Consider the following 15,626-nt stretch of genomic DNA (forward strand, 5'->3'; position numbering starts at 1 on the left):
AAAATATTCGTGTCGGTTATCATCAACCCCAACCACTGATTAATTATAACCCACCCATTAATTTTCGAGCGATTTTATTGGCTACTTTACTTCACGTGGTGCAAATTCACAGGACGGTTATCACGCAATAACCCCCGCCTGCGTCGATATTTGCCCTCCTATTATTTCCATTGAAAAGAAACAAAGCCAGCGGAAAAAAGCTAGCTCAAGAGTTTCACCTTTCCATCTTTATTATTTTTTTGCAAGAAAAACAAACTCGTTGTGTAGATGTCCAGTCATGTTTACATTAAAAAGCTGGTCGCAAATGTAGTTCCGGAAAGAACAAAAATGTCAACAAAACATGCTGTCAACGTCTTTGAAGGTGTAGAAAGTTACGAGTAGACTTTCAGATTTAGTCCTACGCAAACTGATTTAGCTTGTCAAGTTTTGGTCCAATCACAGTGAAAATTAAGTTCCTGTAAATCAATCAAATGTACTTGTTTACGTCAACCGCGCGCACCCGCCATTAGATCAGCACTGGCTGTTTTACGGGCGGTTTACGCGCGATGTAAAAATTAATGGGAGGGTTATAAAATAAACAAACCCCTTTCTGGCTTGCTGGTATGTTGGCTGATAATGTCCTTGGCTGAGAGATTGTCCTCAAAATTTCACATTTGCCCTCGAAGCTTCGCTTCTCGGCCAAATATTCATTTTGCGGACAATCTCTCAGCCGCGGACATTATCAGCCAACGTACCAGCCGCCTGAATGGGTTTATTTACTAAATAGAACCTTAGCCTGTGCCCACACCTTCCTCTCTCTGATACAAGACCTTGGTGGAGCGTGGTGTAGTTTTGGCCAAATAACAGTGCGCTTGGGGCTTAATCATCACGATACTATCAAAACACTGAAAATAACACTAACCAGTCAAATATAGGTGTTTAATTCAGTTAAAACAGCGGCCGGAACAATGATGTTTCTCGGTTTTTGAGTAAGCGTTAAAAGCAAATGAAACGCCACAGGCATAAAATGAAAGAAATAAATTAACACCATTATTGTTATTAATAAACGCTAAAGATGAAGACGTAAGATGCAAAGCCATAAAGAAAAAAAAAAATGTTGGCAAGGATATTATCGTCATCTTGTAGTGCAGGCAAGGTAATGTTTTGACATCCTGACACGCTTCATTCGAGTATGAGTGAAGTCTTTTAGACTCCTTCACTGCAGTCTAGTGCCATAAAAGTTGAACGTTGTCATCCAATATCAACTGAGTATCAACCTGAGTTTTCTCTTTATGAATAGCGATATCACTCAAGCTTTTTAGACATAAATTCTTATTCTTTCATGTTTTATCTCAGAGCTTTTGTTTGATCGCACTCTTGTTTGCCTTTTGTTTTTCTTTATGTAAATTTTATCGATTTAGAACCGATTGGTTGATTAGTCAGGCTTTTAAGGTAGGGTAAACATTTAGTAGTTTTCCTTGCTTATATCGCAAGAATATGAATAAACAGATTTATCATAGCACCTCTCTTTAATCGGAAATTCAGGGCCACTAGAATACGAAATTTTTGTTATATCTTAACCTTCCCTTGTCAGCGGCAAGATTTTTTATGTCTAAATGCTGAAATTCAACTTTGAAAGTCGAATCTCATGTGTATTGTTTTTATCCTTAAACCGGAGTCAACGACTAATTAATACAAAGTGCCTCGAGAGCCTCGACACGAGGTTCAGTTTATTCGAAAAAAGGAAGTCCTTGCGTGTGAAGGTGATAAATGTAAATAAAACTGTTCCTTTACAATTAGTGCACTTAACCGTAGAATCACTTCAATATGAATATATTCGAAATCTGGAAAGAACAGTTTGGCTCCACAATAGGATTGATTCTAAGCAGCTGATCTTTTAGTTTATCATGGCACCGGCCACATGCGGGCAGGGTGGCAAACATTTTTCCCGCCAGCAGGTGGCGAGGGGATGTGGAATAGTTTATAAAAAAATATCTTTAGATGATGTGCGGTTTTTTATAACTAGAACTAGATGAAATGAATCCTGAGACAAGACTTTGGATTTACGATACATTTTTTCATCAACCTGAGTTGTGCGGGAAGTAGAGGCAAGCTCCAACTTAATATTTTGTGCGAGGACCGAGGGAAGTTTTGATTTCTAGACATGAGGGAAACTACATGGATCTACATAGCCTTTACACTTTTAAAATTCACATACGGACAGTACGCAGGTGAGAAATGATTCAATATATTTTTATATAAAACAGTCCTCTAGAATTGAGTTTCACTTAGCGGGGATGCCAAAACTTTCATTCAAAAAACAAGGCAATTAAGCAAGACCATTGCATAAGGGCAAAACGGTTGCTGAGAAAGAGATTCTGTCGTAATGATAATTTAACACCAATATTTAAAAAATAGCTAATTTTGGGGAGAAATACCGTATGCATACTTCCTGAGACCTCTTAGCTAACGTAAATGACGAATTTAATGGATGAAGATTTTTAGTGAATTAAACAATTGTTGTGACAGTCCTCTACTCAAGCAGGTCATTTCACAGAAGAAAGTTGGATGTTATTTACAATTTGTCACCCTAGGACAACTGTCTTTAATGAATCTTAAAATAAAAACAGGAGACATTTTTAACCCTCTGAAGTCTTTGTTTATAACCTACTGTCGTTTACAATTATTTCAGTTAGCGTTTCTTAATATCACTATCAGCCACAGACGTATAATAATTTTATTTCATATTGAAAATTAAGCCGGATTTGTTTTCCGTGATTCTGACTAAAAATTGCCTTTTTTAATCAATGATTTGTCGTAAGTGTGAGTGAAATTATTAAACCAGAATACACAGTTTTTAGTTAAGTCTGAGTTTCGATTTAATTTACCCAGGGTACCAGTACAATCCGTCTTACCCTTATTACAAAATGGCGCCTGTATATAGCTGGTACCAGAATGATGAGAAACCCTCGCCTGAAGTCACAGCGGAACCAAACACACAAGGTAAAAATCCCAGACACAGAAGTGCAATTTTGTTAGGCAGTGCTCACAGATATAATGTTTTCTATTTGGGCAACGTTTCGTAAACTAACTCCTCTACGGGTTTTTTTCTAGTTAAGGAAAAAACGCTGACGCTGTAGACAGTAGGGACCTTAAGCAGCGACGACGACGACGTCAACGCGAACGTCAGAAAACAATAGTTTTATTTAGCAAAACACTCGCTCTTCGCGTACGTTAAAAGCTTTGGTACATTTCTTGTTCGTCCTCTGCAAAACAACAACGTGAAATGACCAAATTCAAGATTTTATGGAGAACGTGAACGCAAGATGATTAATTTTCCTTTCCCGTTCTGAACTTTAAAGCCGCCCCTACGACGTTAGCTATTGGATAGTTCGGCCACATTACACAAAATAAATGAATAGAGGGAATCGTGAATGTCATTTTTTAAGTCCCGTTTTCGTTGGCGTCGTCGTCTCTGCTTAAGGTCCCTAGTAATTTAAAAACAAGGACGGGGAACTAGCGGATAGCTAGCAGGCGGATTTTGGGAAGGAGTGCGCAGCGCAAGTGGGGACTGCTTAATAATATTAACTTGTCAGTTTTTCTCACCAAAGGAGAGCCAGAGTACTATAAAGAGAAGTCTTGTTACACCAAAAAATCGAAATGAAATGTAGTCACGGAAAGGATGTAAATGGGAACCTACGATGTAAAAAACGCTGGTATATTTAGCTAGTTTTGATTTCAATTAATCGGTTAAAAAAGAAAGAAAACTTATTACAAGTTTGAAAGGCTTAAATACGACTGAACGTTAATTATGCGCACAGCTCACAAAGCTGTTAACGGTTGCTAAAAGGGGCATGCACAAAACTAGGCATTGACTTTAATGATCCAACATCGACAGGTTTACACCAACAAGAGCAAAGTAAGAAAATAAACAGTAAAATAAAATTAATTTTAAAAGCAAGCAAATAAATTCAGTTTATCAGCACAGTAATGAATACATAGACGAACGTAAATCCACAACCAGGGTTTGTACTGGTGCAGCATTAAAACCATTGATTCGTGACTTGCCTGTATATTTGGCTGTAATTTCAAGCGATTAAACTCAAAATAACCCGATATACTCTTTTTTATTTGTACCTGAAACTTACTTCGGGTATCCACGAGGTGGCGCATCGCTCCATGCCCCGATCCCATGCTATCAACGTGACGGTACTACTTTGTATTGTAGCTGTGACTAAGTACTGACTAAGTATTAGTTTGCCATTTTAAAATACACATTCTGTACTACAGATGTTACTCCGTTTGAAGTTCAAGGTTTGTTGTACCACAATCTTCATCGAGAAGTACATGACACTCCAGATCTTCAACTAGATCATCAACTGAGCCTTGAGGCTGCACGTTACGCGAAGCGAATCGCTCAGCGCTTAGTTATAAGACATGCTCCAATTGAAAGCCGACCAGAACAATCAGAAAATATCTTCTTACGTTGTAAAGCCTTCAGCCAAGGAGTGTCGTCTTTTGAAGCTGTTAAAGAGTGGTGAGTATAAATTACCTAACCATGCAAAAAAAAAAAAAAAAAAAAAAACATCAACTAGCTATCGGTTTTTTGGGGGGGTAATTAGTGTGTCAAGGAATGACTCAGTTGTCTGTCTGTTTATCTGTCTCTCCATGAGACAGGAAGCCAGCCAGCCAGTCAGCTAGCCAGTCAGCCAGTCAGTCAGTCAGTCAGCCAGCCAGCCAGCCAGCCAGCCAGCCAGTCAGTCAGTCAGTCAGTCAGTCAGTCAGTCAGTCAGTCAGTCAGTCAGTCAGTTATGCAACGGCGATGGTCTTTCACCTATTATACTTATATCCACATTTCATAAATACGTTAGCTGATTCATATATTTCGCTCTCATTTTTCATCCTTCACGGGTTTATTACGAACCCTCAAAAATAACCAGTTCTAGTTGGCTCTGATACCTCAGTTGGTAGAACACTGCACCGGCATCGCAGAGGTTTTGGGTTCGAATTCCGTTTTCCCAACTGCCTAAGATGCTTACATAACTGCGATACGTTTTCACTGTTATTTTAATCTGTCATCCATGGTTCATACATTTGATTATTCATGTTTTACGCTCAATAGCACAGACAGATAGATAGACAGACTTGCAAGCGTGCATGCAGACGGATAGACATACAGACAGGTAGACAGACAGCTGCCAACTAGCCAGCCAGTGAGTTCGTGGTGAGTGAGCGACTCAGTAGGTGATTAAGTAAAAGAATGTTTTGATTGCTTTGACTATACGTTGCTTTTACTTGGTCAGTGAGTTAGGCCTTCTAGCGAAGTGGTTAGGCATGAAAATTGTAGTCAAGAAGGAAGGTTAAGAAGAGGGTGGTTGTACAGGTCACTACCTACCGCACGAGAAAAATTAACTGGCCTGAAAATTTGTGATAACAGATAAATTTTCTGTTTGCTTACATTGTTATTAAATTAGCACAGGGAGGTTTGGCATTTGTCTCAAGGTTTTTCCTTTTAGAATGGAGATATGCAAACAAAGGTACCGGATCTTCAATGGTAGGGTACGGTATGAGTGGCACAAAAAAGCCAAGATCAACAACCTATTCTTAGTACAGTGGTTTCTGTCAGAATGCCATAGCTTTGACTGTTTTTAGCCATTCGTCCAATCAATGATTCACTTACAGCTATAGCCAATTTATAAATTGGTATAATCAAAGCGGATTAAAATACAGTCGATTGACTTTGGACCAAATTTAAGGACGGCCTAGATTTGCTTCATGATTTTTATCGCTCTATTTCAACAGGTACTCCACCGTATGTCACTGGGATTTTCATCAACCTTTACCATCGAACGACAAAGGCAAACCATTCAGTAGAATGGTTTGGAGGTCCAGCCAGCAAATGGGAATTGGTCGAGCTACATTTCCTGTTGACAATTTCAATTGCACTGTTGTAGTTGCAAGATACCGGCCGTACGTAAACATGCAAGATTACGCGAGCAATGTGCAAAAAGGAAAATTTGAACCAACAGGTTGTCAATATGTAAATAATGTGTCCAACGAGGATTTTATTTTGCCTCCACAACCTGGAAAAGCTTGTCAGAAAATTCCTGGATTCAAAGGACAAATGCTGATGGAAAGTTCTACTTGCACAATAAAACAATTATTTGCAATATTTGGAGCTTCAGTTAGGAGAGGAAAACAAGGATTCAGTGTCCTTTTATAAGCAAGCGATACATAACACTGTTATACTATTTTAAAAATCTAGCAGACCCGTGAAATTAAATAGTGAATGTAATTTTTGGATAAAAAATAAGGAATTTATTGATTTAACTATAATTATTTCATGGTTTATATATCTTCTTTTGTTATTCAACATTCTATAATATGATTTACACACCGAACATTTCTGTACTCAAAGGATGCAGAATAATAGTTCTTCTTCAATGTGTAACAAAACAATTATTTGCAATATTTCGAGGCTCAGGTAGGAACTAGGAAAGCAAGGATTCTGCGTTGTTTTATAAGCAAGAGAGATAATTGTTTTGAACTACTGTTAACAAAATATAGGGGAATGGACTCATGTAATTGAATAGTAAAATGAATGCAACTTTTGGGAAAAAAGATAAGGAATTTTTAAAAGTAAATTGCTTATAATTATTGTGTAACATGCATTTATTGATTTAACTTTAATTCTATTTCATGATACACACACACTTTGTTTTTCAACATTTTATATCTTATATACAAGCTTCACTAATCAATTCAGCTACTTCTTCATATAATTGTCGTGTCGTTTCTCTTCAGTATGTTGTCGCCCATTCATTATGGCCTACTATACTACATCAAAGTCCTGTACTAAAACCGCTTCTTGAGCGTATCACACTTCTGCTTTTATTAATACAACACAACGTTACTTGTTACTTCGATTTCAGCCTTCCAAAGTAAATTGAGATTTTAAAAAACAACGTGTTATCCAAACAAGTATCTCAGTCCCGACGATTCGGTGTTCTTCACATACGTAAACTGTGAACAGTCTTCAATATAACTCAGCGCCTTCAAGTTTTTCTAAACATGTCGTTTATGGCTTGAAACAATCGAAGCATTTACAGCGCGCCCTATGGAATCTATATTCCCTGTAAGTTATTTATAAAATAATTAAGATTTGAAAGGTATTGAGGAACTTTATTTTCTCTTGTTGAAGTCTAATGCGAGAAAGACAATTTTTTTCTGACTACTCTATGATTTGATTGCTTTTTTTTCTAAAACCGAGTGGTTCTGTAAAATCGATTTTTTGACGCCAAGTTCTAACTTGACCCTATTACAGCCTGGTGCAAATTGTTTCATTGCTTTTGAATGAGAACCCAACAACTGAACTGGTATTACCCGATGTTCGGTTGAAAGTGAGCACACTAGCTCTCTGTCCTCTAAATGGATGAAATTTACCACGCCGGTAGCAAAAAACACAGCAAAAACATAAGCGCTGAAGACTACGCCTCATATACCTTCGGTACCCCTGGCTGAGCAATACATACAAACATGGATTAATGAAACTGTTGGCGTGACAGAACCAAAAGAATAATACTTCCACTTCTGGTGGGATCGTCAAATAGACATCTTTGCGAAAATACACTAAATAGTGCATTATATGTGCAGGAAACCAACAAACTGCAAAAAGAACAACAATCAAGATTAAAGCTTTTATAATCCTTCGCTTCTCCTCTTCTGTTGATCTATGTCTTGCCTTGCTAACGTTCCCCGGAATTTTCCTCTGCCACACCTTGCGTGAAATCAGAGTGTAAAGGACCAAAAGAATTACCAACGGGATACAGTACAGAAAAATAAAGGTTATTAAGTAGTAAATCTGACGAGAATTTTTGTTGTCAAAAGGAGAAAAAAAGCGAACACAATAATATTTGCCATTGTACTCATAGATATCATTTGCAAGTTTGAATGGTATGGCGTATGCCGCTGAACAAACCCAGATGGCAGCCGTTGTGATCTTGACTTTTCGAAAGACTTTTCCTTTCATTGGGTACCAAATGGCGAAAAAGCGATCCAAAGAAACTAACAGTACAGTAATAATAGACGCCGGTATAGATATTTGGTAGGAGAAGTGCACAATTTTACACGTGATTTGCCCAATAATTCCTCCAATCCACCTCACTCCTACGTGGAGGTAAATTAGTGAATAAGGCATAGCGAATATTGTCACCAGTAGGTCTGCAACAGCCATATTGGCTATCAGCATATTAATCGCGTGGTTTCCCGCCTTTTTCTTCAATGCAAGGTGCAGGCCAAGGCTATTTCCCGCCAATCCAAACATGATTGTGATAGCATAAACAACCGTAATAACAATTTTACTGGTTGCGCTAAAAACGTCTGTTGAGCCACTTCCTAAAGGAGAGAAAAAGATGATTACCATTTTTTAATGTCTTTAAAGACGACAGAGGGTGAAACAAATATTGCCTAAGTTATGTATCATGGCTAGCGCATGTGTTTGTGTGTGTGTTTTTTAATTGGTGTTTTTACTCTAATTTGGCATATACCATATAAATAATGAACCACGTGAATTTTGTTTTGGTTTTTGGTAACTAAAACAGTCATGTATATTAAAATTTAATCTAAATTTCAACAACTCTTAAAGGTCAGGCCCAAGCACATTTCTACGATGGATTTCTGACATCAATTTCAGAGAATGATCGTAATTGATGATCGATTGATCGTAAAAAGTTCTAATCCAGCATATCATTTAAAAATTTCACGATAAACCTTGCATTTCAGTATAACGGTTAATAAACTTTAAAAGGATTACTACGACCAAGTGTTATCACAAACCTTCATCTGAACTTGAATTTGAGATATTCATGATGTCTGCTAAGCACAGCACTATGCTAATCTAAAAAGAAAACATTTTAGTACAATTAGTCAGGTGGTTTAGAGATTCTAATGATTTCATTGGTCGACGATTGCGTCATATGCGCGGTTATAATCACCTGGCGCGAGGTGATTATAGCAGAAGCAATGCTTTTCAAAATCGCCGTTTCGCGATGAGGAAGATAAAAATTCGATTAAGAAAATGCAATTCCGAAAAGGTACTAAAGATATAGCTAAGTCCAGGGTGACACCTTTCGAATGCAAGATATGAAAGTTTTACTAATTGTAATAAACTGCAGTGGAAATGTTGTCGATGTCGATATGAATATAAAATGAAAACAACAAATTAACTTCGCGCAAGATTTTCTTTATTTAACAGAACGGTTTCAATAACAAAACGAATCTAAGACAGAACTTGAAAGCATGGAAGTAAACTAGGTGACAGATGACTAAATGTCTCTCTAAGTTAATTACGCTTCAGCGAGGAGAGTAGACGGTATTTTTTATACGAAAACTAGTTTGTTGTCGGTTCCAGCGGTTCTCAACAACCAAATGAACTCCCCCCCCCAAACTGAACATAAACGTTTCATCTGGGACAACAGTGGACTGATTTACTGAATCCAATAAAGGACTTTTTTCCTACCTGACGCAGCTTATTCCCGAGGGCAATTTATAAAAGTCGGTTAACCGATGAAGCCATCAAGAAGGAATTCTGCGACAAAGTGTTCAAACTTGTGATCCTCGAGTTGTTTTTACCAGACACCCTCGTTCATCTCCATCTGCTTTGGTAAATGGAGAAGAGACCCAACATTCATTTACTGAAGAGATCAGTGCTTTGTCTCATTGAAATACAAAGCAGAGAAGCTACTAATACTGACTTTCTGCTTTAGGGCAGTTTATCGATTTACCGTGGGATCACCGGCCTGTGCGTCTGTGACATTTTATATTTTCGGTCTGTTCTTTGTTTTTCTCTGAAAATCACCTGCATAATTAATTATAGTAAAACAATTATTCGCCCCAGGCTCGGTAATATTGGTTAATATTTCCCGAGACGAATTTGAACCTGAGGCGAATAATTATTGTTAAATAAAAACATCATCATCAGTCGGAAGTAACAGTGATGAGGAGCATGATATGATTATTGCCATAAAGGCCCCCAAAAATTAATTTCGGCGGACATCTGTTCAGAAGCCCTTAATCGCCTAAGAAATGCGGATTTAGTCGAAAGAAAATTAATTTATAGTTTTCTTAGGCCAAATGTGAGCTCAAAACTTCGCAACAAAGTGAGTTCAAAAATTCGCCCGGTTGTTCAAAACCTGGTTAAAGCTAATCCACGATTAAAAGATAACCGAGGTTTTCAGCACGCTCGTTGAAAACATCTGAGTTTTAAAGTATAATTTTAAGCTGATGGTAAGGAAAAGTCAAAGTCAAAGATGAGCGACAAAATCTTTTTGGAAAAATCTTTATTGTTTAATAATTAAACTCCAATCAAAGTTCTCGCTAATCCAGAATTAGCTTAATCGCGCTTTGAACAACTGGGCCCTGAAAAACAAATTCCTTTCGATTTCGAAGGGGGCAAATGTGTCGTTAAAAGTGCGAAAAAAGGTCAGCTAGCATCAAAGAAAATCGAAAATCAACTGGTAAATTATGGGAATGAAATTCCGTTTTCAGCTAAAACTTTCTGCAAATTAAATTTTCAGGTAAAAACTGATCCATGTCTTCCAAAGTCCACAAAACGATCTGGGAACACAGGAGACAGCATTTTGAGTATTTTTCTTAAATGCCTTCGTTTTTAGTGCGGCCCTGATTGCCACCTTCCGCCTTGTCGTACCTTTTGTTTAACACTTTGTCAAGAAAACCGGGTAACATTCAAGAGCAGATTAACACAGTTGTTGAAGTTTCTTTTCTGCCTTCTTAATTAACGCCTAGAAACTCTGTAACTGAAAATACAAATTGTTTGTTTCACAAATAAAACAGAATATATAGTTTGGAACTGTAAGCTTACGAGTGTATTTCCGGAGAAATTTGATGGTGAGTTTTCTCAAACGTACAATTGTTTGCTTTGCAAGTAAGTTTTTCAATTCTGCCTTTGTGGAGCGCATTAATTTGAAATCACCAACCCCCTTGCAAATTCTTACATGAAATAATCAAAATTAATGGTATTTACCTTGAAAGAAGTTGCTCGTTTTAAAGAATAAAGAAAGTAACCATGCATGGAGTTATTACTGACAGTTTTACGGCGTCTTTTATGAGAAAGCGTTTCCTCTTGTGATATATCCAATCAAGACAGACACAAATGAGAATTCTTGAAGAATGAGTCTGAACAGTAATTATTATAATGTATTTAAAATAACTCGAAATGGAAATTTTTGGTATGGTGATTTCAAACGCATTGACCAGTGTTGGCCGGAAATTGCTTTAGTATGTTTAATATTTTACTGTGGCCTCCAGTTTTTTAGTTCTTTTTCACTACTTTTTTTATAAGGAGGCGTGACAAAAATGAAATGAGTTTTCAAGCTCTAAAGCATATGACAGTCCCCTTTGAAGAATGCAATCTTATTTACCTTAAAATGAAAGGAATATAATGAACATTCAGGAAGCAGACCAAATAGCTTCCTACATTATAAAAGTTCATTTGTTAGAGCAATAAGACATGTTTACTAGAAGTCAGGCAAATAATAGGCCAATCGTGATAAAAAAAAATCAATACTTCCTGAAACTTTTTGTAGCGGTTACGAACGCTTTTAGCATGAAAAGAATACCCTTTAATTAGTGAACGTTTCGCGAAATATACAGCAACACACACAAGAAAGAAAAACGGTTGTCTGAATATAGAAAGAGCGAGCGAACCCAAGGCACCTGTTCTAAGATTTCGTACCTCCGACATCACATTAAAATTGTGATCTTTCAAAAAAAGGTTTCACCCACATGATAAACACATTGCTCGTCACAGGAGATCTACATTATTTTCGACTGTCTAGTAAGGAAGTAAGTCATTTGAAATGCATCCCAGCAGCATCTTAAACCGAACTCTTGTATGTATTCACCAAGCATTCATTCTCATTGTCATTCATCAGACATTTAACATATTACTGACAGTACGTTTGTTCAATTTCTTGTATTTTCACGCTGTTCACGGAATATCAGCGATCCCCTATGCTTGCTGAATTTTTGAACAATGGAAAGTATAACATCGGTTTAACCTTTTCACTGTTAAACATTTTTGAACACATAAAATGAGTGATGAGTTACAATAATGGCCTGTGTTACTGAAAACATGAATCACTTTCTATAAAGTGATATACATAAAGTTCCTATTTCGTAAGAACTTTTAAATCATAAATCAAATACAGATGTTTTAATTACGCTTACAAGTGTTCACCGTCTTTCCTTGCCATTTCCATTCACTTGAATTACACAACTATTAAATTGAACCTTTTGTTGGGCATTGTGTTTTTTAAAGTACATCCAAGGGTCCATTTCTGGAAAGTTCCAATGACTTACTGAGCCGATGAATATTTCTCGAATACGATTATTAATGAATGAGAAGCTAGCCCAATGGGGTTGCATAAATTTATCATCTATCATCGTATTAAAATGAAAAATAAAATCAGTAACAGCCGAATCTGTCTAGAAACATTTTTTGTAGAGATAAAATGGTTTTCGGGCTCGATAGGACCTTCTGAATACACAGTGAGAAAGTGGAGGTCTATCAGTAAAAACATAAGAAAAAAAATAAAAATAAAAATAAAATAAAATAAAATGAAATAAAAAAAAATAGATAAATAAATAACTAAAAACCAAAAATCGCCAACGTCTTCACCGAACAAGCTTGGTCAATAAATGATTCATTTTATGGCTTTGCTGTTTAGATTTAACTGATAAAAACTGTCCTCTTCGGAAAGAAAATCTTTACAAGTGTAACGTTCATTTTCGGTGGAATTAGATGAACCTGTAATTGTGGAATACTAACACCTTAAATTAACTATCAAACGGCTTAATCTAAATTTCAGACTTTCGCACACTAAAGATTCAGAATTTTAAACTTACCATCTTTTTCAATTTTGATGTGGGGATAAATTATATACATTTTAACGGGCTGCGGTCATGAATTCTCAAACACCAGCGGCAAAATACGTCGGTAAAATTTTAAAATCTCGCGAGACTATGACAAGGCGTTGTTGTTTACGACAAGCAAGGCCGTGTTAAGAAAAAAAACTGAAACGCGAACTTCTTAAGCTAAGGAAACGTTTTTTTTTTATTTCTCCGAAACGCTTCTCCACTAAACGCTTTTTTCGCAACGCTGGGATTAACAATCATCAAACTGAGGGGAGAACTAATCAATTTAATACTAAACTTGACTTAGAAATTGACACGTTCAGTGCTAGAAAGCTTTACGAAATTAAGCTTATACCGAAGCTCATCATGAATTAAATCTGAAAATTGCAGCACAACTCACCTATTCAGAGGGGCATTCAGCGTAATTTGTTCTGCAACACGATGATTTCAGGTCCGTCTCCTTTCTCTTTTGATAAACAGATCAAGGGTTTTAAGAACGTTTACGACGACTTTCACCCCCCCAACACAAGAGAAGTGTAAATTAATTGTTCACGGAGCGTCGGCTTTCGATTTGAGCGAACGAAAAACTGGCAATCCAGTGTAATTGGCTCGGATAGCCAATCACAGCGAAGGGTTTGCTTAATCTTGATTGCTCGCTCGCGGAACCAGAACGGAACTTGATGTAACTTGGAGTGACTTGTTTTCTTTCGGTGTCGTAATTCAGGCGATAAAGCCATTCCAGTCATACCCCGTGAAGCTTTTTGATAAATCAGTACATAATAAAGACAAAAAAAAAAAAAAAAAATTCCCGGCGAAAACGGAAGTTATATAACTTAAATATACAATTTACATTTTATAACAAAATATGAGGAGATTGAATTGAATTGTTTAAAAACATTTGGACGAGGTCTCAAGAACTTTTCAGTTTACGTATTCTGACTACGGTCATTGCGTTTTTTTACATGATTTTTTTGCCATTGTATTAATACCGCAGTCACAGGCTTCTTCAAGTGTTTTTTTTTATTTGTACAAGGTCTAGTGAAAACAGGGTGCTAATTGGGGACGCAATTACAATTTAAATTTAATATTTAAAATTTAAAAGTTAAAATTTGCATTAAAAAAAATTAAAAGTTGCCTATTTACACATCTAATAGTGCCGGTGTTCTGCTAAAAGCTTCTCAAGTTCATTTTTCTAACTATTTTTTAAATTTATACAGGCTTATTGTCTCTGATTGTTTCATGTGGTTGTTCAGTTTAGACCATAACAACGCAACCAAATATCTGACACTGTGTTTTTAACATAGAGTACAGTATTAAATCTTGATATAGAACAATACGAATTCTTTAAAGGTGACTGATACATTCATGGCATTGACTGCTTTTTACTTCATACATCAGGATTACTTAATGTCTCGTAATCGGCCATTGTAGTGTCGGTAACTTCGCCATCATTAGGAGGTCATCATAACTTGCATTTATATTACAGTAAATGATCATGACATGCAGGCTTTCTCTTCTACATATTCTAATTTTCCTCTTATCCGATGAGCAGCAGAAATACCAAATCACACGAAAGTGGCTTAGCAAGGGTAGAATGGCGAATTTGTAGATTTGAAGTTAAGCATGCCTTGGTATCATATTACGTAATCGTAAAAGTACTCTTACTTGCTTTAATGCCCTCTTGTAAATATGCCCAACATGGCTTTAGAAATTCATTTGGCTGTCAATGGACACCCCACCAACTTTAGTTCCGGATAATGCTTAACCCCCGTGTCTATGATTACAATATCCATCCCCCTGTTTGTCAGTGTATTTTGCGACCAAGGCTTATCGCTTGATATTTAGAGAAGGTACCTTGGGGTAGATTTGTCGTTTACCAGTTGGAGACATAATTTTTTACTTGTGAAAGATTATGAAATTAAAATGAAATATTGAAATGAAAGATTATAAAAGAGTTGCAAGGATAATTTTAAATCAGCTTTCACTTGTTCTCTCGAATTCATAGTTCAGCTAGACTAGGCAAAGTCTAGTCGAATTTGATTCACTTTATATTCGTGCAATTTCACTCAAAGATTAAAAAAAATTTTTTTTTTTCAAAAAACTGGTTCGTACCTCTAGCTGCAACTGCGGGGTTAACTTTGTATTTTCCTTGAATGAGGCAAACGAATGAGGGCGTAAAGGGAGTAAGTAAATAGATGGAATCAGATGAAATTTTCACTTTGTCAGGAATAATATGAAGACGAATGCATTTACAGCTTGGTTGTTTTCAACTATATCATATTTTTAGCACAATTAGGTGAAAGAGGAGCTTTTCAACAACAACGTACCTTTCTATTTGTTGTAGAAGATGGCTTATCGATCCTTATCCACCCCAACTATGCAAGACTATGTTATCGTCAGTGTTTTTTCATTATTACCACGGCATCAGGTAAAGTGTTGATAATAAAATCTGTTCGCGACAGCATGATGAAGCCGCTTCAATTTAATAAAGGTTTTTCTCCATCGAGGCCATGTGGTTGTTATGGAAACCACTAATTTTTGGGCGAACTTGGTCTGAATGGAAGTGAAAATTGCTTTTAACACACAAAGGCTTGAAAATGCTTGGAATATTAGAGCCAACCTCATCTAACATTGCTACCGCTATTATTAAGGTGCCCTTGACTTTTCGTTCTCAATTGTAAAGTAAAAGTCCCACGCACAATTACGATTGAATT

At 36.6% G+C, this 15,626-nt stretch overlaps 2 protein-coding genes across 3 annotated transcripts; one reads left to right on the forward strand and one right to left on the reverse strand.

Annotated features, from left to right (window-relative positions):
* Window positions 1-1,947: 1,947 nt before the first annotated feature.
* LOC146477890 (ectin-like) lies at window positions 1,948-6,617 on the forward strand. The gene is made up of 4 exons (XM_085112538.1): window positions 1,948-2,210; window positions 2,872-2,982; window positions 4,270-4,516; window positions 5,782-6,617. Exons 1-4 carry the CDS (start codon window positions 2,144-2,146, stop codon window positions 6,200-6,202), a joined length of 846 nt encoding a protein of 281 aa, XP_084968664.1. The 5' UTR covers window positions 1,948-2,143; the 3' UTR covers window positions 6,203-6,617.
* A 132-nt stretch (window positions 6,618-6,749) lies between these two features.
* On the reverse strand, window positions 6,750-13,452 carry LOC146477891 (G-protein coupled receptor 83-like). 2 transcript variants are annotated; one of them, XM_085112537.1, is made up of 3 exons: window positions 13,313-13,452; window positions 8,815-8,875; window positions 6,750-8,373 (listed from the first exon to the last, which is right to left on the reverse strand). In XM_085112537.1, the coding sequence occupies exons 2-3, from the start codon at window positions 8,843-8,845 to the stop codon at window positions 7,298-7,300; spliced, it is 1,107 nt and encodes a 368-aa protein (XP_084968663.1). In that variant the 5' UTR covers window positions 8,846-8,875; window positions 13,313-13,452; the 3' UTR covers window positions 6,750-7,297. The 2 variants fall into 2 exon arrangements, with proteins under 2 accessions (XP_084968663.1, XP_084968662.1); XM_085112536.1 differs by lacking the exon at window positions 13,313-13,452 and adding an exon at window positions 9,497-10,033.
* Between the last annotated feature and the right edge of the window lie 2,174 nt (window positions 13,453-15,626).

Source organism: Pavona decussata, unplaced genomic scaffold (assembly GCF_977016875.1).
Source record: "Pavona decussata unplaced genomic scaffold, jaPavDecu1.1 SCAFFOLD_67, whole genome shotgun sequence".
In the NCBI taxonomy this organism is placed as follows: domain Eukaryota; kingdom Metazoa; phylum Cnidaria; class Anthozoa; order Scleractinia; family Agariciidae; genus Pavona; species Pavona decussata.

Excerpts from the sequence above, each read along its gene's own strand:
- LOC146477890 (XM_085112538.1), top strand. The coding sequence starts at position 2,144 with ATGAGGGAAACTACATGGATCTACATAGCCTTTACACTTTTAAAATTC. Across the intron at positions 2,983-4,269 it reads AGCGGAACCAAACACACAAG|ATGTTACTCCGTTTGAAGTT; the intron begins GTAAAAATCCCA and ends TCTGTACTACAG. Across the intron at positions 4,517-5,781 it reads TTTGAAGCTGTTAAAGAGTG|GTACTCCACCGTATGTCACT; the intron begins GTGAGTATAAAT and ends CTATTTCAACAG.
- LOC146477891 (XM_085112537.1), bottom strand. The coding sequence starts at position 8,845 with ATGAATATCTCAAATTCAAGTTCAGATGAAG. Across the intron at positions 8,374-8,814 it reads AAATTCAAGTTCAGATGAAG|GAAGTGGCTCAACAGACGTT; the intron begins GTTTGTGATAAC and ends TCTCTCCTTTAG.